Genomic DNA, 22,559 nt, shown 5'->3' on the forward strand with positions numbered 1-22,559 from the left:
GGGAAAACAGAAGGAAACTAACAAACTTCACTGAGTTCCTTTTCTTTCTTTCTTCCCTCTCAATTAGTTATGAAATTGGTGCTGTACTTCCCATTTTACAGACAAGGAGACTGAGATTCTGCAAACAGCTACAATATGTTTGGATCAAGCTTCTTCCAACCCAGAAGCATACACTCTTCCAACTGAACTTTAGTCAGGATGAATTTTTAAGCAATATTTTCTTTGCTGCATTTTATTAATCAAGTTTACTACTATTATTGATGTTAAATGTTGAGCCAAGATAGTAAATTTGAAAAAAGAAATGACAGTACTTCAATTTATCAATCTTGAAAGTAGTAATTTTTTTAAGTGTCTATGTTCTCTCCTTTTTGCTGAAGAGAAACATGGTTTACAAGAGGTTGAGATTTGCTCTCTAAAGCAAAATTAGGTTGGCTTTAACAAAATAAGACAGGGTCATGGTGTAACATGCATTATTATATACACTCTGAATGTTCTACTTCACCAAGATAGCTGTATAGTAAGCATTAGCAACAACACTGAAGATGTCTGGAGACTGGATTACAAGGCTGCTAGCCAGTGTAGGCACGCAGCCACTGTCATTTTATCCAGGAAAAATCAGTCTTTGCCACTTAGTTAACGAATTTCAGAAGAAGCTCCACAGCTTGCCTTGAGAAATGACAAATGACTCTTTTCCTTCAGTATGTATCACTGCCTGAGCTCCTGGCCCCTCGGCAGCGTATCTGCAGCGTGTTCAACAGAGACTCCTTAGCTTATCAAACATAAGCTTACTGAGTGTGGGCACTGAGCCAGCCCTATTGTAGGTGCTGGGAATACAGCAGTAATAAACAGATGGAAACCTCTCCCCTCATGAAACATATATTTCAGAGGAAGATGGACCATAAACAAAATAAAGGAGTAACACATGTGTTATGTTGGGTGATGATAGAGAGTAAAGAGAAGCAAAAAGAAGAAAAAGGAAGATTGAGGGAGGGGCTTTGCAAGGTGACTTTGAGAAAAGGTGAGGGAAGCAAGAAGGGGGCAGACCAGGCCAAGAGCACAGCCAGCATGGACACCCGAAGCAGGAGCCCTCCCTGTTTTATGATCAGGTAAGGGACAGCCAGGAGGAAAGAAAAGTAACTGACAAGAGAGGTCACGGTGGGCCTTACAGGTCAATGTAAATTCTGGCTTTTACCATGAGAGAAATGGAAAGCCATGGGCAAATGAGTGAAATAATCTGACTCTAGCTGCTGGACTAGACGGAAGGGGTCAGGACAGAAGCAGGGAAGTCACTTCATTCATTCATTCATGCATGCAATCGATCATTCAAAAAAAATTTATTCTCTGCCTACTATGTTCCAAGTAATCTTCTAGGCTCTTGAGGTACATCAGTGAACAAGGCAGATAAATCTACCTGCCCTGGTGAATTCCATTCTAGTGGGAGGAAGACAGAAAACATAATCAGAATTATAGATCAGTAAATGATATTATACATACTAATATATATCTAATGTGTATCTATTATTTAAAGTGATGAGATTGGTTGAGCTCCTCGGTGGAATACTGTAAATAAGAAAGAGAAGAATTTCAAAAACTGATTTCCTGGGCATTCCACATTTAACATTTGGGGAGATGAGAACCTGAAGGAGGCTGGTAAACATTACCCTGGAGGAATATGAAAAACTGAAACGGGGACATGGAGATTGGGCAGGATGAGGGCGTGGGTACAGTAATAAGTTAGTAAAGGAAGAGTGATTCTCACTTAGAATATGAAATGTAAATAAACACTTGAAGCACAAGAGGAAGTTATCCCAATAGATGTCTGAAGGAAAATGTTTTATGCTAGGGAAAAGCCAGGAACAAGAGCTCTGAGGCAGATGTGTGCCTAGAAAGTTCTGGGAAAAGTAAGAGGCCAGTGTGGGTAAAGCCAATAAACAAAAAAGGAGAACAGTAGGAAAGGTTGTTGGAATCAATATGAAGATGTCTTCAATAATCCGAGGGAAAGATGATGGTGTCTTAGACAAGGCAGTAACGGTGGAAATGATGAGAAATTGTCATTTTCTGGATATATTTTTAATAAAGAGCCAAGATTCACTGACAGATTGTACAAAGGTGTGAAAGTGAGGAGTCAAAGAGGACTCCAAGTTTTTTGGCCTGTGCAATTTGGAGACTGGGATTGCCATCAAGTGAGAAGGAGATGGCTGAGGTGGGGTAGGTTTTTATTGGGGAAGATATCAGAAGCTCAGATTTTGGAATGTTAATGCAAAACATCTATGAAGAAGCTAATTAAACATAATGAGTAAGTGGTTAGTTATAAGAATATGGAATACAGGAGAGATACATGGGCCAGAGACAAAATTTTAGTCATCAGTATATATGTTGTTTAAAACCATGAGATTGAGATCCTCCAGGAAATAAGTATAGGTTAAAAAAAGTTTCAAGAACTGATTCCAGGAACTGTCCAACATTTAGAATTTGAGAAGATGTAGAGAATCCAGTAAAGAAGACTGAGAAGAAATTGGTCCAAGAAAAAAGGTAAAAATCCTGAGTATGATGACGTAAAAGCATTACAGAGTATGATGACTTTGAAGTGTGTGTCCATGGGCACTAAGAACTGACCCTGGATCTAGAAACTTGGCTGTCAGGGTGATCTTGACAAGAGCAATGTCATTGGAGCTACGAAACCAAGCCTGATGGGGGTGGAGTTAAGAGATAATGAGAAGAAAGAAGGCAGGAATAGGCAACTCTTTTAAGAAATTTTACTGAAAAGGGAAGAAAATAAATGAGGCAGTAATTAGAAGACTGAAAATATATTTCTTCTTCAAGTTTAAGAAATTAAAGTGAAGAACTGACTAATTATAGATCTACTTGTTTAAGCCTAACCTAACTAAAGGTTCAGGAAGCCACCCACTGCCGATACTATCATGAGAATGCACCAAGGAATGCGGAAGGCCGATGGACCTTGGGTGTTAGCAGGGTTAACACCGAGCACCATTGTTCCTTTTGAGATAGCGGTGTCTCAACACAGTTTCCTGACCTGATAGCCTCAAATGGACCTTACTGATCTTTACTGATCTTTATTGATCATAGAGATGGTCTGTCTGCTATCTGTTTGCTGTGCTTTACTGAGGGCAAGATGTGTATTTAAAACTGAATAAAAAGCAGAGAAGGCCAGGTTTCAGTGAGCCTCTCCAAGAGAGAGGTCTCCACCTGCCCCCCCCCATGCCTTCTAAATTCATATTTCTTGTACAGTATTTTCATTTGTGCATTAGCCCCTCCTTCAGATCCTGAACCCTAGCTGTGAAGGTTGCGGCATAAAGGCTGATAGGGACCTAAAGTAATCCTACCACTGGGTCATTATCTAAATTTTACTTGACACTATATTACTTTAGTCACCATTATGAAGAAACAGAAATACAAAATCAACATTTTACACAGTAAAAATTGTATGCCTGTAAGAGTACAGAAAATAACAACCATCCTTATCACATGTAGTGCTACATGTGTTGGGATCAAATGTACATAGTCTAAAGACAAACTACTGGGTTCATATCTTGCGTCCTCCCTAAACCAGCTCCACAAACTTAACCTCCATTAGTCTCAATATTCTCATTTGTCAAAGGATGTGAGGTCATATGTCATCCAGGATTATTGTGAAGGCAAGTCAATGCCAGGTGCTTACCAGTGTTTGACATAATGTAAGTACTTTAAATATGTCAGGATCCATAAATGATAAAAAAAACATTTCAGAAAAATGTCAAATAATCTGAAAGAAATGATTAGTAACAATTAGATTGATTCCCTACTGCCAGTCGTCAAGTGTGGCTTGTAAATGTCTTTCAACATTTCTTCAGTATCTATAGAGTTAGTTTTTGTTCCCTGATTGTTTCTTAAATGCATGTCTGGAAACTAAAGAAGCTGTATCCCTAGAGCCAAATCTTGATTAATACATATACACTATCTGCCAATTAGGTTATGTTTCATGTTCATAACTTTATCAACCTATTTTTTTTCTCAAAATATTAACACCAGGGATAATCCAGCAGTCTTTGTATAATGGTTGCACACATGTTAATATATGATATTATATATCAACTAGAAGGCCTGTTGCACGAAGAGATTCGTGCAATAGGCCTTCCCTTCCCTTGGCTGCTGGCACCGGTTTGCCTCTGGCACCCAGGACCCAGGCCTTGGCTCTGGCCAGGCTCCAGCCGGGGCCTGCTCTGGAGCCATCATGCTTCGCTGCTCCGGCCCCAGGGTCGTCAGGCTTCACTCCGCTGGGCCGTCAGGCTTCGCTCCACCGCTTGGAGCCTATGTATACAAATTAACCGCCATCTTTGTTGGGTTAATTTGCATGCTCTTCTGATTGGCTGGTTAGCGTGGCAAAGGTATGGTCAATTTACATGTTTGTCTATTATTAGGTAAGATAGTATATATTAACATAATATAGTACATGTATTTTATAAAGGATATTTGTCTAATAGGATTTTTTTTCACTTGTCTGAATTCCTCATACTCTCTGCTCCTTATTTAATGTGCGACTGCAATTGGCCTCTGTTGTCACAGAGTACTTGAAGCCTGAAAGTACTAGAAAATATTGAACATATTCTGTATCTAGGACACTTTAAGGAACTTTTTAATTCATCTTGGCCCATATAATTTGCCTATTATTCTTTTCTTATTTCCACTCACAGCTCTAATTCAGAATAGTTTCAGGGTATCATAAAGAGCTGAGCCCTAGATTTATTAATTCTTGGAACGGAAGATTCACCTCAGGGCCTGTGGAATTCTTTATAGTCGCTAACTCAACAGTCCTCACTACTAATGAGGTCTGTGGGCAGTTTTTCACTGTAATGATGACAAAGTGCAAGATGCAGACAATGAAATGAAAAATTGATTCCACAAAATGCTAAGTACATAAATATTTTTCAAAACTAGTTGCCTCAACATTTAATGGGATAATATAGGATTAAAATGATTAAGGCTTTAACAAAGGCAAAAAACAAACCAAAAACTTCATCGGAAGATAAATTATGTCTATGAAATCAATTACCAAACTGAGAGACCAAATCAAACATCCTGAGCCATTTACAAAGTATGCAGCATGAGCTTAATTGGCCATCAATATTCCTGTTTGTAGTATCCACTTGTACATGTCTTGAAAACTTATAGAGCCCTTTGAGTCCTTTTAAGTATTTTGTTTAATGAATTTAAAAACATACCAATAGGAAGAAAATATCAGAAATAATAGGTTATTTTTTTAAAATTCTATTCTGGAGATCGAGAGAGGAAGCAATAAAATATTTTCTCCTTTTAATATAATCTCCACACTCCATCCACTCCAACTTCACCATTATTTCTTAAAAGAGTAAGGTTTATCATCTGAAAATCCAAAATTGCATTCTCCCCCTTCATAAATCACAGCTTCCAAATTGCACAGCATCGTGGAGCAGGAGAGGCCGGCAAACCTGTGCTCTTCATCTGCTTCTCGTTCCCCGCTTCATGGTCTCACCCTCTTCCCTGCTCCAGAACCACACCCAGAGCCACTCTGCCATAGGGATGGTCACTGCCACCACGAACTGACCTATAAACGTGTACAGCATCTGCCAATGGCCCTGACTGAGGCAGGCAACACTCATGTGTCCCTTAGTTCAGACAATACATGATACTACTTGTCGAAGACTTTTCAACAGCCAACAAGGGTGTGCAAACAAGATTGGTAAAAGCATACACATATGCTCATATCAACATACTGAAGAGTCCTGCTTGTAATAAAACCACAGATGGCCCTGGGTTATTTTAGTAGTAGCTGGGAGTACAAATAATGGACTTATGTAAGTCTGAGCATTGTTTTCCTTTCTATCTACCCAAACTTAAGCAAGTAATTTTTTAATTTCATTAACTTTATTAGAGTGACATCTATATATATAAAAAGCCAGTGACCAGAACACCATAATGACCGGAACAACTGAAACAGCTGGTCGCTATGACACCCACTGCGGCCAGTGAACCGACACAATCGGGGGTGAGGCCAGCCCACCAACTTCCTGTGGCCCCTCCACCCAGCTGGCCCTGACCCCAATGAGCCCCCACCACCATGATTGGCCTGCAGCGCCCCCCCCAGCTGGCCCCACCACCGATCACCCCCTTACCCCAATAGGGGGTGGGACTGGATGGCCAACCTTCTGCAGCCCCTACCTCCAGCTGGCCCCACCCCAGATCAGCCCCCCACACACACACACCAATTAGGAGCAGGGCTGGCCAGCCAACTGCCTGTGGCCACTCCCCCTGGCTGGGCCTGCCCCCAATTGGCCCCCCCACCCCCATTGGCCCATGGCTCCTTCCCCCAGCCAGCTCCAACCCCAATTGGTCCCCCCCACTTTGATCAGGGGCAAGGCCAGCAGCTACCACCTGCGGCCCCTCCCCCTTGATTGACCCACACACACACAAATCGGGGGCAGGGCCGGTTGGCCAACCTCATATGCACCCCCCCGCCCAGCCACTGACACCTAATCAGCCCCCCCACCCATTTGGGGGCAGGGATGGCTGACCCACCACCCACAGTCCCTCCCCATGGCCAGCACCACCCCCAATTGGCCCCCCACCCCAATCTATGGTGGGGCCCACCAGCCAATTGCCCACGGCCTCTCCCCCCTGGCTGGCCTGGCCCTGATTGGGCCCCGCTCGGGACCAGGCTGGACAGCCAACCTCCCGCCGTCTCCTCCTCCCAACAGGCCCGGACGCTACCCATGCATGAATCTGTGCACTGGGCCTTTGGCTGGTTAATGAAATTATACAGGTTTCAAGTGTACATTTCTATAACACATCATCTGTATATTGCATTGTGTGCCCACCACCCAAAGTCAAATCTTCTTCTGTCACTATATATTTGACCCCCTGTAGCCTTTAACTTTTCTGAGACTGTTTCCACAGCTATGAAGTGGGAATGATTATTACTAGTGTTGTCATGAGGCTCAAATGATAAAAACCCTATAAAAGCACTTAGCAATACTCGATACATTTTATTATTTTATTATTATTTTATTATTATCATCATATTAGTATATATTCAGTTCTGTTGCTTATATTTTGCCTGTGATGGATGATAGACAAGATACACAGACATTTAATCTAAGATGCACTAATTCTGATTCTAAACCCTCTGGGAGAAAATCATTTCCAAATTTGGTAGTCAGCACTGATCTCACAAAAGTCTCCATCCCTTCTCTTAGAAATCTTGATGTTTTCATTGTGAAAATAAGTTATGATCCTATTGTTAAAACTCATTTCTGATCTTTAATGAATTCTATTCCACTCACACTAGAATATTTCTACTAGTGTGGTTTTTATTTGTTTTTTACTGAATTGCAATGCACTGTATAACATGGGCTCCATCCTAGAGTGCCATTAAAGAGAACTGGGGAATCGAAACCGTCCTCAGTGAAAAACACTGTCTGTCTTGTTCACTGTGTTGACACTTACACCAGAGGTGCAAACGCCGTGGAGGGTAAGACTGTTGCCTGAGCACAAATCAGAACAGCAGCTCCCAAGTGCCCAGCAATAATTGTATTCTGCACTGCTAGGCACTCACAGCAAAAATAATGTGCCAGTTCCACTTAAATATTGGAGAAAACTCCTTGAAAAAAATAGTAAAATTATGAATGTTATTAACGCTGGACCCTTAAATCTCTAGGTCTTTTCACTATTCTTGTGACAAACACTGAAATGTGCACAGAGAACCAGTGATCTGTCCCTAAGCACTGCTGCTGTCTCACAGCAAAGCAAATGGGCAGCTGTTTGAGTTGCGAGCTGAACTAGCTGCTTTATTTATGGAATGTGATTTTTACTTGAAAGGACAACAGACAGAGAAACTATGTTTTTTTAGACTTAGTATCTGGCCAACAGTTTTTTTTGCTGGGTTTGTTTGAAAATGAACAAAGGGAACCTGGCACTTCAAGGAAAGCAACTAACAATATATGTTACTAATGATAAAACTTGCGCTGTCAAGTGAAAATTCAAATTCTGGAAACCTTCTAACCATCACTCTGAGGTTGAGAGCCAATACACTTAAAGACACTTATATTAATATCCTTATCACGTATACCAATATTTTCCAAATAAGCAATGCCTGATATTTCCAAGTCATGCATAGGTAAATATCCATTCAGAATACAAGTAGATCGACATATTTTTTTGTAACAAATTATGAATAGTTCACTGACAGGGTTTCAGACTCCACATTGCAAGTCAGTTTTTTAAAAAATGCTACTTGTGGAGTTCTGGTGTGTATCAAAGGAAAGTTGACAGTAATCTAAAAAGGACATCAAAGTATCTCTCCCTTATCCAACTGCATATCTCTGATTCAGGATTGGTTCTTTTCACATGCTTCAACCAAAACAACATTTTTTTGCAATAGGCTGAAGGAGATTTGAGAATCTAGCTGTCTTCTCTTAAGCCAGATATTAAAGAGATCTATGAAAATGTAAAATAATGTCTCTTTTTTTTCATTATTCTTCATTTTGGCAAAATAAAGTTTTATTTAATACAATAAAATTAAAATGTTATAGGTTTAATGTGATTTTTACATGAATTAATACTTTAACTTTTTCTCAATTTTAATGTTCTAATGGTAACTATCAATAAATAAGACACACCTAAGCAAATGCTCTTTTGGGGATCCTTGGGGTCCTGAGACCAACAAATCTGAGAACTGGGACCTGGACACAGACAATATTTCCTTCCATTTAAACCCTAAGTTCCATGTGAGATCACCCGCTTCTTAAGTTCCTCTTTTCCTTTCTGAGTTTTCTGACAATTCTCAATTCACTTGTAGAACAGAGATAATTGGTGTGCCCTGGTCCTTAGTGCAGTTAATGGTCAAGATCAAATTTATTGACTTCTTCCATTCCCCCAGCGTATCTCGGTTAATTTATTTCTGAGGCACAAGAACACATGTTCTGGATTCAGTTCTTCTACCATCTCATTCAGCAAACATGTGCGGAGCACCTACTATACACCAGGCATCAGACTACTAGGCTCTGAGATCAAAACGGTCAATGAAACTAAGCTTCTGACCTCGAAGAGATCCAACCCAGCCCCACAGCTGCATGTTCCCTTGCAACACATATTAAAAGAGAAATGCTTATTGATGTACTACACGTCTCCATTGTTTGTTGAACCTAGAAAAATGATTGAAAATTTATATGAGCTATTTTAACCTCATCTAGACTCTTCTGAGAATGTAAAGGCACAAAATAAAAAGATAATAAACCTTATGTCGGCAATCCAAAGTCATCCTTCTGAGGCACTCTTATTCAGGTCAAAATGTTAGCTATGCGAGTAGGGTAAATGAAGGCACACAACTGGACAGATCTTTGGAATGAGCAAAATCAGAGCCACAGTCCCCATCCCTGCTCCACACGCATCAGAGCTGGACAAAGAATGCAGATGAAATCATTTCTCTTTTACCCACTGACCCTCTGCTTGCCCATGGAATGTGGTCAGCCATGACTCTAGCCAGAAACCTGAGTAAGCAACCCATATGCCTATCAGTGCACATGAGTAAATGTTCTAAAATACATCGGAATGAAGTTTGCACTTGGAAACAAACAACTGAAAAATCACCTCTGACAACCAGAAGTAATTTATAACTTCTCTTTGCAGAATCATGGTAAATTAATTGTTTCAGCAGAAGGAAAAAGTATTTTGTTGCATATACTTAAAAGATACAACCAATAATAATATGAAATTCTAGCTCCCAACTACTGCTTTCAATATTCTTTGGGGAAGCACATTTGTTTTTAATTTTAGGAGTGGTTAGACCTTGGGAACTCAAACTTGGTTTACAATTTCAGCACTTTTGTTCACAGAAGACACCCTGACAAACAATTTTTCTTCTTATAAAACAATCAGCGTAAGGACTTCTCCTAGATTTTTTAATAAACAGGATACAGTAAATATGAATAACTTTTCATATGGGTGTTACTGAGGTTTAAAAAAGCAACAAACATATTATTCCCTATTACTAACAAAATGATTTCTAATTATTTTTTAATCTGCAGACCTATTACAGAGACAGCACTACTTAATAAATTTAATCTAAAACAATCTTTATATATCCAATGAGTAAATAATAAGGCAAACCTTCTAATGATAACAATGGACATTTATTCTCATTCTGTATATTCTCTAATAAGTGTAATATACTGAACCAACAAACAACACCAAATAATATCATTTGTCTTATAGTTTAACAAGTTCATCTAAAGTCTATCTTTAATAACTATTTCAGTCTTCAAACTAATGCAATCTCTTCATCTAAGTAGTGATTCCAGAGAAGGAAGGAAGAGACAGGGAGAGGGTTTAGGGGAGGAATATACCAAATCAAAATAAAATTACATAAATCAAGGCCGGAGTCAAGTCAAATAGCTCAACATATAAGACCTATGTTAAGATCTTTAAAAAACTAATTAGGTAAAAGAGGACATTTGGGTTAGAAGTCCCTTCAGGGCTATGTGTAAAAGAAAAAAAAACCTGAATTCCACTTAGGATTATATCTCTGAGAATTACATCTCTATTAAGAAATATATCTCTAATTATATCTCTCATATCCTCTAGGCCATGAATTTGCTGCTCCATCCATTGAACAGACATAGCTACCTATTATGAAAAAAAAATCACACAGGATTCAAAAAGATGATAATAATAAATGAGCATTTTAAATGAAAAAAAAAAAAAAACCCTCACCTTCCCCAAATAGAAAAGAAAGCAAGAAAACAAATACATGAGCCTCAATCTCACAAGCATGTTATGTCTGGTTTACAGCAAAATATCACAAACCACATTTGATATTTTGTGTTTTTGGCTGAGTGGCATCAGAATGACTTTGAGGGGAGTAAGGAGGGACAGAAAGAACTTAGAAAATGGCAAACAAGAGCTTTCCAGAGCACAGCTATATCATTTCTGGTAGATATCAAGACAACATTGGCAGTAGTTCAATTGAAAAAACAAATCAATGATACACAGAGGTAGTATCCTAAAATATAACTCAGGGAAGGCCAAGCTTGGAATTCTCTTGGCTTATACTGTGAAACTAACTTCTCACAGGTCAGCAGACAGAACAATGTGTACCTACACCAGGGTATTGAACAACACAGTCTTGTCTAATGAAACAGCCTCTAATCTCTGATCATTCACAGCACATTACATGTTTTAGGTTAAGAAGGTAAAGAAAGGATTGCCCTAAGTCAAAAGACAGTGCCTAAAATGTGAAGGCAGATGAAATCAGGAATCTCCTTGAACTTGGCTTGGCACATTGAAATTAGTCACTGTCTATAAAGAAACTGCTAAGGCTGCTGAGGATGTGAAAGTTAATACTGCCCTCCATGGCCACGCCCCCTAGACAGCTAGGCTGTAATGCTGATTTCTACCAAAGTTCTTAATTTTGGAACAGAAAATTCTAACGTCTGAAATCACCCATTCTCTAGTAGGCTTCCTTACTGAGAGGTGTTTAGTTTAGTGCTGGGATTCCGCTTATGTAATTGGATGTGGGATTTTTTTGGTGTGTTTTTTTTGGGGGGGGGCCGGGAGGGCACTTCAGAAATGGCTAAAGATTTCTCCCTAGCCTACACATATACATATGACTTCTATGAGGTGTACTATAAAGTAAAAACTGTTCATTGTTTAGTTTTGACCAGGATTAAAGCTAGATTTTATATAATTCTTTTTAGCCTTTGTGCCAGAACATTTTTATATACTCCTGTCAGTAAAATCAATTATCAACAATACAGGTAAAAAATTATGGAAAGTAATATAAAGAACAGCGATCTTCCTAAAAAACATAGCAACAAATAAGTCAGAAAGGATGACAAAATCATTACCTCTGCTCTCTGTGTTCTGGGAAAAGCAGTTGATTTTTCTATGGCATAAACCTCCACCAGGTAAAGGCAAGCTCCTTGCTCCCGGTCCAGAATGGCTGCTGTCTGAATCATGCCAGTTTGTCGTCCAATAGTGAAGAGACGTCCAACGGTTTTTTCTTCACAACGAACTGAAACAATGTAATACTCCACTGGGGCTTCCGATCCTCTAGGGCTAGCTGCTTCTATTGATATTACATTGGTACCAATGGGTTCCCCTTCCTTCAAAATAGTTATATATTTGGGTTGAGTAAAAACAGGTCCATCGAGGCCCTGAAGAATGACGGTCAATTCAGTGGTGGATTTCCTCCTTTCCGGGCCAAGGTCTGTTGCTGAAACGATGAGATTATAGATCAGCTGTGAAGGCACCAGCGCGGAGGCCACTCTCAAGTCTCCACTAAAACGGTCCACAACGAAGGTGTCTGTGTCCCCATTGATGATCTCGTACTCCACCTCTCCGTTGGCACCTTCATCCGGGTCAGCAGCCATGACTGTTGTCAGCACAGAACCAATCACAGCCGAAGGGTCTGCAGCAAGGGCGTTTTGTGATATGAACACTGGAACGTTGTCATTGAGGTCTGTAACCAAAATGGTCACATTCTTCAGAGCATACCTTCTAGTTTCTATAGGCACAGCTTGATCGTTGGCTTTTACGGTTAACTCGAAGAGATTAGCAAATTCCCGATCTATTTCAGCATTGGTATATATAGTGCCTTTGACTTCATCTATGCCAAAGTGGTTGCCCCTTGGCATCTGTTGGATGATCGTGTAGGCTAGCTGCCCATTAATGTCTGCATCAGGGTCATGGGCAGTCACTGAAATGACAGATGTACCAATGGGAATGTTCTCAACAATAGACTTGAAAATATCCCCAGGAGGAAAGCTAGGAGGGTTGTCATTGAAATCCCTCACCTGGATGACCACTGACATTGTAGATGAACGAGGAGGCCTTCCTTGGTCTTTTGCTGTTATATTTAATTTGTACAAAGACTGCGTTTCAAAGTCCAATTTCTTGGCAAGAAAAATACTCCCAGTGTTTGGGCTAATGCTGAAAGTTCCATGGTTGTTAGTCCCAGTAATGCTGTAGTGCAAATCAGCATTGTCACCGGAATCTGAGTCCGTGGCAGTAACGGAGGACACGAGTTCACCAATTCTCATGTTTTCCAAAACATCAACAAAGAGTGTTGATTTGGGGAAAGAGGGGGTATTGTCATTTTCATCTAAAATATCAATATTTAAGGTACAGGTTGAATTGAGGGAGACTGCCCCTGAATCCACTGCTTGAATTACAAGGGAATAGGCGGGTGTGGCTTCATAGTCTAATTTGCCCATTAGTGTCACCTGGCCAGAGGTGCTATCTATAGCAAACTGTCTTTCTTCATTTCCTTTTATCACAGAATAATGAATAAGTCCATTATTACCTTCATCAACATCTGAGGCAGATACTCTTAAAACCTGTGTCAGGTTGGCTGCAGACTCTGATATTGTAGCTTGATAAAAGTCTTTTACAAATTTGGGAGCGTTATCGTTTATATCCTTCATGTAAACATGGACAGTGGCCTGATCCTTGAGAGGCTGTGGGAGCCCCTGGTCTGTTGCAATGACTGTAAAGCTAAACACTGCAGTCCCCCTGCGTCTCATAAGAGACTCCCTGTCAAACTGATGAGTATTTGTAATTTCTCCACTAAGAGCATGCAACTCGAAATCTGGCTGCACCATTTCAAATGAATACCTTACTTCTCCATTTGGCCCAAAGTCTTTATCTACAGCACTTACTTTGCCCACAAATGACCCAGCTTTCTGCTCCTCTTCAAAATAAAATGAATAATTGGTACTGTTAAAAAGAGGTCTGTTATCATTTACATCTTCTAAAATTACAGTAACATTCACAGTAGCACTAAGGGGTTCCACCGCTCTGTCAGAAGCAACAACCAGTAAAACATATCTGTCTTGAAGTTCACGGTCCAGTTCACTTTTTATATACAATTGACCGTCTGGAAATATGCCAAAAGCATCCCCTATATTTCCTTCAGCAATGCTGTATGCAATTTCACCATTTGCTCCTGAATCCTTATCAAAAGCTTGCACTTTAAAGAATCGAGAATTCACAGGTTCTGACTCAGAAAGGGTGACCTCATAGGAGAGCTGGTCAAATACTGGCGGGTTGTCATTTACGTCATGGACATAAACCGTTAAGATGACACTAGAGGAGAGCTGTGGAACACCCATATCAGAGGCCAAGATCTCTAACTGGTAGGAACCAGCATGGACATCCAGGGGCCCTAGCAGACTAACATGACCATCCTTCTCATTGATAGTAAAGAGATTCTTGGGGTTCTGCTTCAGGCTATAGAGCACCATGCCATTAACACCTTCGTCAGGGTCCACAGCTTTGGCTTGAAAAATGCTGTGACCAGCCTGCCAATTCTCCACCACATTCACACTCTCTACTGCCTGAAGGAAATGGGGAGAGTTGTCATTCAAATCCTTCACTGTTATGTTAACCATAGTGTCTCCAGTCACTGTGCCCCCGCTGGCCACTACTTTCAGCTGATAAAAGGACTGCTCTTCTCTGTCAATCACACTCCCTGTGGTAAGCTGCCCAGTGACCTGGTTGATAGCAAACATACCTTTCTGATCCCCAGTAGTAATGAGATAACTGATGTTGGCATTGAGATCCATGGTGGAAGCAGACACACTACCCACATGATATCCCAGAGCCACATTCTCAAAGACCACGAAGCTGTAGGCTGCCTGACTGAATACAGGTGGGTTGTCTTGAGTGTCCAATACAGTGATGGTTACTACTGCCTGGTTGGGAGACTGTAAATTGCCACCATCAGTAGCCACTACTTGGAGTTGGTAAGCTGTTTTTTCTTCTCTGTCTAGGGCCATTCTTGTCGAAATCACCCCACTCTGAGCATTGATCTGAAACCGAGACCTGTCCCCAGCTGATATGCTATATTTGATAGTTCCGTTGAGACCCAAGTCAGGGTCAGTGGCAGACACTGTGGTGATGTAGCTACCTCCGGGCTCATTCTCCTGAATATGAGCAAAGTACTGGACGGGGTAGAACACGGGACTGTTGTCATTCATATCCAGGAGACTCACATTTATGCGAGCCACTGAGGACTGGGGAGGGGAGCCCAGATCTGTGGCCAGAACCAACAGGGAGTAGAAAGATTGCTCCTCTCTGTCCAAGGAGGAGATGGTACTCAACCTCCCAGACACAGGATCCAGACGGAAAGACCTCTGGTCAGTCTCAGCCTCTTGTAAGGAGAAACGCACCGTCCCATTGTCACCCAGGTCCCCATCAGTTGCCCTGAGCACCAGCAGTTCTGTCCCTGTTGGGGCGTTCTCAACCACAGACACATCATACCCTTGTGGCTGGCTAAATACCGGCTTTTCATCATTCACATCCAGGAGAGTTACTACAAGCTGGGCGTAGGAGACCTTGGGGTGAACGCCCTGGTCCCGAGCACTAATATTCAGTACAATTTGGGAAGCAACTTCACGGTCCAAGCCCCCAGCGGCCCCGGTGGTCACCAGGCCGCTATGTTCACTGATATGGAACCAACCTAGTCCATTGCCAGAGACAATGCTGTAACGCAAATTAGCATTGAGACCAGAGTCGCCATCCGTGGCAGACACTCCACTCACGTAGCTTCCCGGAGGCGCCTCCTCGCTCAGGTTCACTCTGTACACTTGCTGCGCAAAGACCGGAGGGTGGTCATTGATGTCATTGACAAAAATCACCAGGCTGGCCACAGAAGAGCGCGCCCGGACCGCGGCGGCAGGGGGCGCCCCGTAGTTATCCGAGACAGACACGGTTAGGTTGTAAGAAGGAATGCGCTCGCGGTCCAGGGCGCTGGCCACTTTGATGAGGCTCAGGTTCGGCACTTTGCTGCTCTGCACCTCGAAGTGGCGCTGCTCGTTGCCAGCAAGAATTTGCACCGATATGTTCCCGTTGGCCGCGGGGGAGTCCGCGTCCGTCACGGTGAGCAGAGCCACCACAGTGCCCACCTGAGCGTTCTCGTCCACCGAGGCATAGCGCGAGGTGGCGGGGAAGTAGCGGAATTTCACCACCGGGTCATTGTCGTTGACGTCCAGGAGCTGAATCAGCGCCTCGGCGCGCCCGGTGAGGGAAGGCACGCCCCGGTCCAGCGCCTGCACCGTCAAGGAGTACTGGCGCCGGGCCTCGAAGTCCAGGGGCTCCCTCACCGTGATGAGCCCCGTTTCGGGGTCAATCTGGAAGGGGGTCCCCTCGTCCTGCAGCCGATAGCGGATGTCCGCGTTGGTGCCCTCGTCCGCGTCCGCCGCCGCCACCTGGAGGACGCTGGAGCCCACGGCCGCGTCCTCAGGCACCCCCGCCTGGTAGTGGGAACTGCCAAACACCGGGGGGTTGTCATTAATGTCCTGCACAGTCACGTTTACCTGAAGGTAGCCCCGCCGCTTGGGCTCGCCCTTGTCCTTCACTTCCACCAGCAGCTGGTACTGCGGCGTGACCTCGCGGTCCAGCCCGCCCTCGGACACCAGGTGCAGGAAGGCGCCCTCGCCGCTCGGGTTCAGGGTGATGTCCAGGCGGAAGCGACCCTCCTCGTTGCCCTGGACGATGCGGTAGGAGTGGTGGTCCACGCCATTGGAGCCGATGTCTGCGTCGGTCGCCGTGTCCAAGATGACTTGGCGCCCACTGCTGCTGTCCTCCTTAAAAGTGACTATGATGGAGGGGTCCGGGAAGACAGGGGCGTTGTCATTGAGGTCCCGCACCAGCACTCGCACCTCGGTGGGGTAGGTGGGCGAGCTGGAAAGGACCACCAGGTTGATCACGTCGCTGGGCAGGCTCTCGCGGTCGATGGTGGCCGTGGTGTACAGGGTCCCCGTGCTGCTGTTTATGGCAAACAGGGCGTGGCTTTCGCTGAGCCGGTAGGTGAAGCCCGGGCGCGTCTGGATGGTGCCCACCAGCGTGCCTGGGGGCTGCTCCTCCAGCACTTGGAACACCTGGCGCTGCTCGGCCCCGCCAACCTGGGTCGGCCCGGGGAGCAGGGACAGCAGCCCGAAGAGGCGCAGGAGCTTGAGTATCGAGGGGGTGGGCAGCGGGAGCCAGGCGCGGCCAACAGCCCAGCGTGCGGCCAAGTCCATGATCCCGGCTCCCTGGAATGGTGCGATCAATAGGAGGAATAGATGAAGCAAAAAGAATGCAAGGGCCGGGATTAAGTATTCCGGCAAATGCAACTGATGGTCCCGAGAGTTCTGTTATTTCAAGGAACCGCCAGCCCAGCAGAAGCAAGTCGCCTCAGTGAAAGGCTCTGTCAAGGTAGCCATTTAGACGCGTCGTGCCAGAGGGAAGCGGGTGCGAGAGGCGGCCGAGCATTCCGCGGGGCGCTCCTGGGCGCTGATGAGTTCCAGGAAAGTTTCTCAAACCTCAGTATCTCCCCCCCTTCACGTTGGTTCTGAATCTGGAGACTCTAAGCGTGTTCCCCGAGTGGCCGAGAGCTGGGAGAGGTGGCCAGTGTTTAAGGTGTACGAGCGATCGTTGCAAACACTCTTCAGAAACTTTGGAACTTGCCCGCGGCCAAGCAACTGAGGAGGGGTGGACCGACGCGGGTGGCGCCGCGGGCAGAGGACGACTGCGCGCAGGGAGGGGCGGGAGGGAGCCGGGAGGTGCGCGAATTCCTCCCCTAAAGGCTGGAGACCAGGGGTCTCCGGGTCTCCGCGAGTCCCCACCCGTCAGGAACTGGCTGTGGCGCCCCTCCACGGGGCTGCCCGAGTGGCAGCGAGGCCCAGGCGGGGCGGCAGCGCGCGGGCGGCTGGCAAACAGCGCTCCCGGCGCGGGCGCTAGGGCTTCGGTGCCCGCGAGCGCTCCGCCGCATCCTCCTCCTCCTGCAGCCGCGGCCGCCGCCCCTGCTGCCGGCGCAGGCAACGTCCAGCGCTCCTCGGCATGGTTTTATTTTACTTCCGCCGGGGCGCCTGCCGACCCGTTATTTGTACATCCACAGCGAGCGCAGGTCCCCCGTTCTTCTCGGCCTCGCGGGGGTCAGGCGGCAGCGGCGTGCGGTCCCCGCGTCCCCTCCCCTCAGCATGCCGAGGGGACCGTGGTCGGGCGGCCCCGGCAGAGCCCCACTCTATTGCGCCTCGCCCCTGCCCCGGTGCTCTTTGCTTTTATGGTCCCGGGTCAGTTTCACTTTGTAATCCACAAGGCTTTGGGTTTGGGGGCGCTTGGACCCCTTTCTCCTGTGCCGTCGGCGGGGAGGCGGGGACGCGGCGCCGAGCAGTGGCGGCGCCCGCGGCAGCTCGGGACGGCGCCTGTCAGCGCTCTGCTGCTCGCCCGCCGGGCTGGAGGTTGTGCGGCGGTGCAGCCGGAGCTCGGGAGCCCCTCTCCGCGCCCCCGAGTCCTCCCTCTCCCCGCCCCTTGTCCGCCGCACGCGCGCGCGCACTCGCGCCGCGCGCCGCCGCCGCCGACACACAAACAGGGGGGCGGGCAGACCGCGGGGCGAGCGGGACTCCGAAACTTTGCTCGCCACTCATTGATCGGCTCGGGGTTCGCGACGACTCCCCCTCGCTCCCAGCCTGTCACCCACGGCCCCGCCCCCGCCCAGCCCATTGGGCCCGGCACCGCCCCGCCCGCGCGCGCGGGGTGCCGGGGCTGCCGACTGGCTGTTCCCGACGCTAATCACTCCCGTGGCCTCCGGGGGACTGTGGGCGTTCCGGGGTGGGACCCCCGCGAGTCGGAGGCGCTGAGAAGGGGGCGATTTTTTTTCTCCGCCCCCCCCCCCTTTGGTCAAATCTTGGCCGGCGTCAGAGCAATAACAGCAAAAAGCTGCCGCAGAATTGATGGGGGTTAGGTCAGGTTTGCAGATAAATAACTTTAGTGGCGGGGTTCGGGAGAAGCCGTTCGGTTGTTATGGTAGTAATAACTCAGGGGTAAGGGGGTCGAGAGAAAGAAAAGAAAGGCGGGGGGCGAGGGTCTGGTAGAGCGGGGAGGAAGGATTAAGCAAAGCCTGTCTGGGAATGCACAGCGCAGATTGGCTTTAACCGTTTCCTGCCTCTTCTCTTTCTATGGATCCGACCAAATGCAAACCTATTCTTCCCCGTTCCTCCTCGGTCTACAGAGCGTACTCCTTGCACTCCTGGGCTGGCTCCACCCTAGACCTGCACCCAGCTCCCCTCCCCAGCTCCCAGGTGACTAAGGGCACCGACGCCTCCGTACCCACTGCGCTCTGGACTTCCCATAGGAAAAGCTAGGGAAACTCGGCGTTTGTTTTGTTTCCCTTCCCAACTGGATCCCAGGTGCCAGTAGCCAAACCTTAGAGCACAACAATAACAATGGTAGCCCTTGGGAAAGACGGAGCCCTTTTCCTGTTGCAGAGTTTGGAATTTTCATCTCTGTTGGAATATTTCCCTCTTGACATTCTGTAGCCAAAGGAATCCTGACAAAATTTGGGGTTTTTTGTTTCTTTTTCTTCTCTCTCTCTCTCTCTCTCTCTCTCTCTCTCTCTCTCTCTCTCCCTCCCTCTGGTCTGGGGAAAATAGATATGAAAAAATATAAACAGGATGAAATGTAAACTTGAAGAATGATCACGTGCCAAGTACTGCACTCAAATTAATTCCCCTGCTATTTACAGTAGCTGATTTTTGTTGTCGCATGCATCGCTTCTTTAAAAGAAAAAAAAAAGTGACTAGGAATCAAGTCAGTATTCCTTTCCCTTTAAGAGAAACCAGTTTGAAAATAAGAATTTAAACCAAGCAACGCAAATACAATATAGGGCATATGGCATGCATTTTTGCAAGTGACCCCCTCCAAATTTAAAACTTTACTGAGCCCTGGGATATTTCAGCGACGGGTAAATGCTGCCCTCTGCTGTTCGTCAATCTTAAGGTCTTTGGTCGCCTAGTTTCTGCCTTAAAATTAAATGCAGAAACTAGAAGGATCAGGTTGCAAGGCTAATTCCTCCTTCTTGCCTGGGGATAGTGGCAAAGAAAAAAGATCTTTAGGAATCTCCTACTGCCTTTCTTTATTTAAGGTAAAAAGAAATTAAGAGCAATAGAGCAGACAGCAAGTTCAAGTTCTCTGATGTAGACAGCCTGTAACCCGAAGTATCTATGGAAACCTGAATACTAACAATGCTACCACCAGCTTCTTTGTTTAGGTTAGGACGTTCACTTCTGCCTGTTCCTCTACTATACGTGCCATTAGGTACATACAGTAGGTACATATGGCAGTATATATATATACAGTATATATACAGTATATACATATTGAGTGAATTGGAAACAGACAAGAAAGTTATATTTTACCATTTCTGTATTTTTTAGGACTTGAAAACTTCTTAAAGCATTGGAAGCTGTTCTTTTAAAAGAAAGACACCTTTAAGCCTTTTCTCAAAACTTCCTCTGCCAAAAAAGGTACAATCTTAATACCTCTATTTTGAAGTAATTTAGACAAAAAAAAAAATTGTAGGTTAAAATAGAACCAAAATTTTTTATAGACCATGGCTATGATGTGTGATTTTAAGAGAATAATAGGGGTTTTTCTTTTGGTTGTTGTTTGCTAATGTTCCATTCAAGTACGAAGAAGTAGAAAGAAAACATTTAGGTACTTCTGGTAGGAGATCAAGTTCTTTGGAGAGCCTGTGAGATACCTTCGTATTTAGTATAAATACTGTTCTATTTATCATTTATGAGTGGATTTAATTTGGGGGAACAAGTGAAAATCATTCATTCTGTGGAATGGGAAGTGTATATTTTGTGTAATCCCTATTTTATAGTATACATATTTATTTTTTAAAAAAAAAACAAGATATGGCAAAATTAAGTAATACAGAGAATGGGTATTATTCAGTACATAAAATAACTTTTGAACAATTCTGAAAGAGGATTATAAAAATGATTTAGATAATGGTACAGTTATTTGAATAAATGTAAGCTCTCCATGATAACTACTTTAAAATAACACATTCCTTTGTAGCTAAAACCTACACATAGAATTACAACTTATGTATGCCAGGTACATAATGTAAAGCATTGTATGGATAGTGGTTTTACTGAAAGACCAGGAATGAGGCATTCATTTTATTTTATTTTTCTCCCTTGGGTTTCAAAAATTGTGGTACTATGATGCATGATAAAAAGTAAGGGTGGTCCTCTTAGTAAATAAAAAAAATTAAGTAAAGATGCTTCCCAAAATATAAATGAAAGAAAATAAAGATATAGAGAAATTGTTTGCCTGAATAAATGAGGTTTAGGTTATTTTTTGCTCTCCCACTAACAGCTTAATTATTTTAAAAGGACTACTTAGTGAAAGCTTTCACTAAACATGAAATTAGATACTTCTAAAAGAGAAGATATTCAGCAGTTTTAATAGACTGTAGGGAAAATTATATTTGTATTGTTCAGTCATGAAAGAAACTAGAGACTATAGCTCATTTGAACTTTAGGGCATACATCAAAACAAATAGCTTTTATAACAATTCGTTATCCTGATCTTTACACATTTGCCCTCATTACTTTATGAAATGCCCAATTTTTTTTTCATCTTTTAGACCCCAGATGAAGATGTTTGGGCTAATCATACTCACTTTATTCTATCTCATGCTCATGTCCTTGTCATTCTTCATTTCCTTTATAGGTCACCCAGAGGCAAACATTATTTTTTCTTTTTTAACTATATATTTATATTGATTTCAGAGAGGAAGGGGGGGGAGGAGAGAGAGAGAGAGAGAGAGAGAGAGAGAATATGAATAACATCAATAATGAGAGAGAATCATTGATCAGCTGCCTCCTGCATACCCCACACTGAGGATCAAGCCCACAACCTGGGAATGAGCCCTGACTGGGAATTGAACCATGACCTCCTGGTTCATAGGTCAATGTTCAACCACTCAGCCAAGCGGGCTGGGCCAGCGGCAAACATTCTAATGAGCCGGTTCACATCTTCTGGGCTTTATGTGGTAATTCCTATCAAATCATGTCAGCTCTTGATCTTTTGAGAAAATATTTTAAAATGAAATAATTTTAGTGGCTTTTAGTGATAATAATAGCCCGGCATATTACCAGAATAAGAACCCTGTCTCCAAATATTTTCCTCTTTCCATTTTTTTTTCCTTTTTGAGAAATTTTATTATTTGGTACTTATTCATAAGCTGGGTCAATTTAGTTTTTCTTGCTTTCCTCTGGAAAATTCCACAGTCTGATATTTTAATTCACTCATTCATTTGTTCAGGTATATCCAATCTACCATTGATAAATCTTTTATTCTCTTCATGCCAACTCATATTTTTTTCATACTTAATATTTCTATTTCATTTTTAAATAAATTTTAATTCTGCTTTCTATTGACAATACCTATCCATCAATCATCTATCTTTAACACACATTTTAGATTCTTGTTCCATCTGATAAAATTCTCTCCTTATTATGGGTTGCCTGTGTTGTTCAGTTTGCCTTACCCTGAAGTCTTGTTTTGGTCGGCGTCAGCTGCGCTGGTAATGTGTGCCGAGGATGGATCTTTAAAGTACAGGCAGGCCTCGGTCTATGAGTTTAGAGCAAGGTTTGGCAAAAAAAAATTTTTTTATAAAAAGCAAGGTAGGAAATATTTTAGGATTTGAGGGCCAGACAGTCTCTGTCACACTAATACTTAACCTTGTCCTT

General features: G+C 44.0%; 1 protein-coding gene across 1 annotated transcript in view; it reads right to left on the minus strand.

The window, feature by feature from the left end:
• The window catches only part of FAT4 (FAT atypical cadherin 4), a 152,541-nt gene extending 134,772 nt beyond the window's left edge, over nt 1-17,769 (minus strand). The window contains exon 1 of the mRNA XM_059698085.1: nt 11,877-17,769. Within this exon, the coding sequence (XP_059554068.1) occupies nt 11,877-17,051 (5,175 nt within the window). The 5' untranslated portion in view covers nt 17,052-17,769. The remainder of the gene's footprint in view (nt 1-11,876) is intronic.
• Nucleotides 17,770-22,559: the final 4,790 nt, after the last annotated feature.

The sequence above is a fragment of the Myotis daubentonii genome, chromosome 5, assembly GCF_963259705.1.
Source record: "Myotis daubentonii chromosome 5, mMyoDau2.1, whole genome shotgun sequence".
Taxonomy (NCBI): domain Eukaryota; kingdom Metazoa; phylum Chordata; class Mammalia; order Chiroptera; family Vespertilionidae; genus Myotis; species Myotis daubentonii.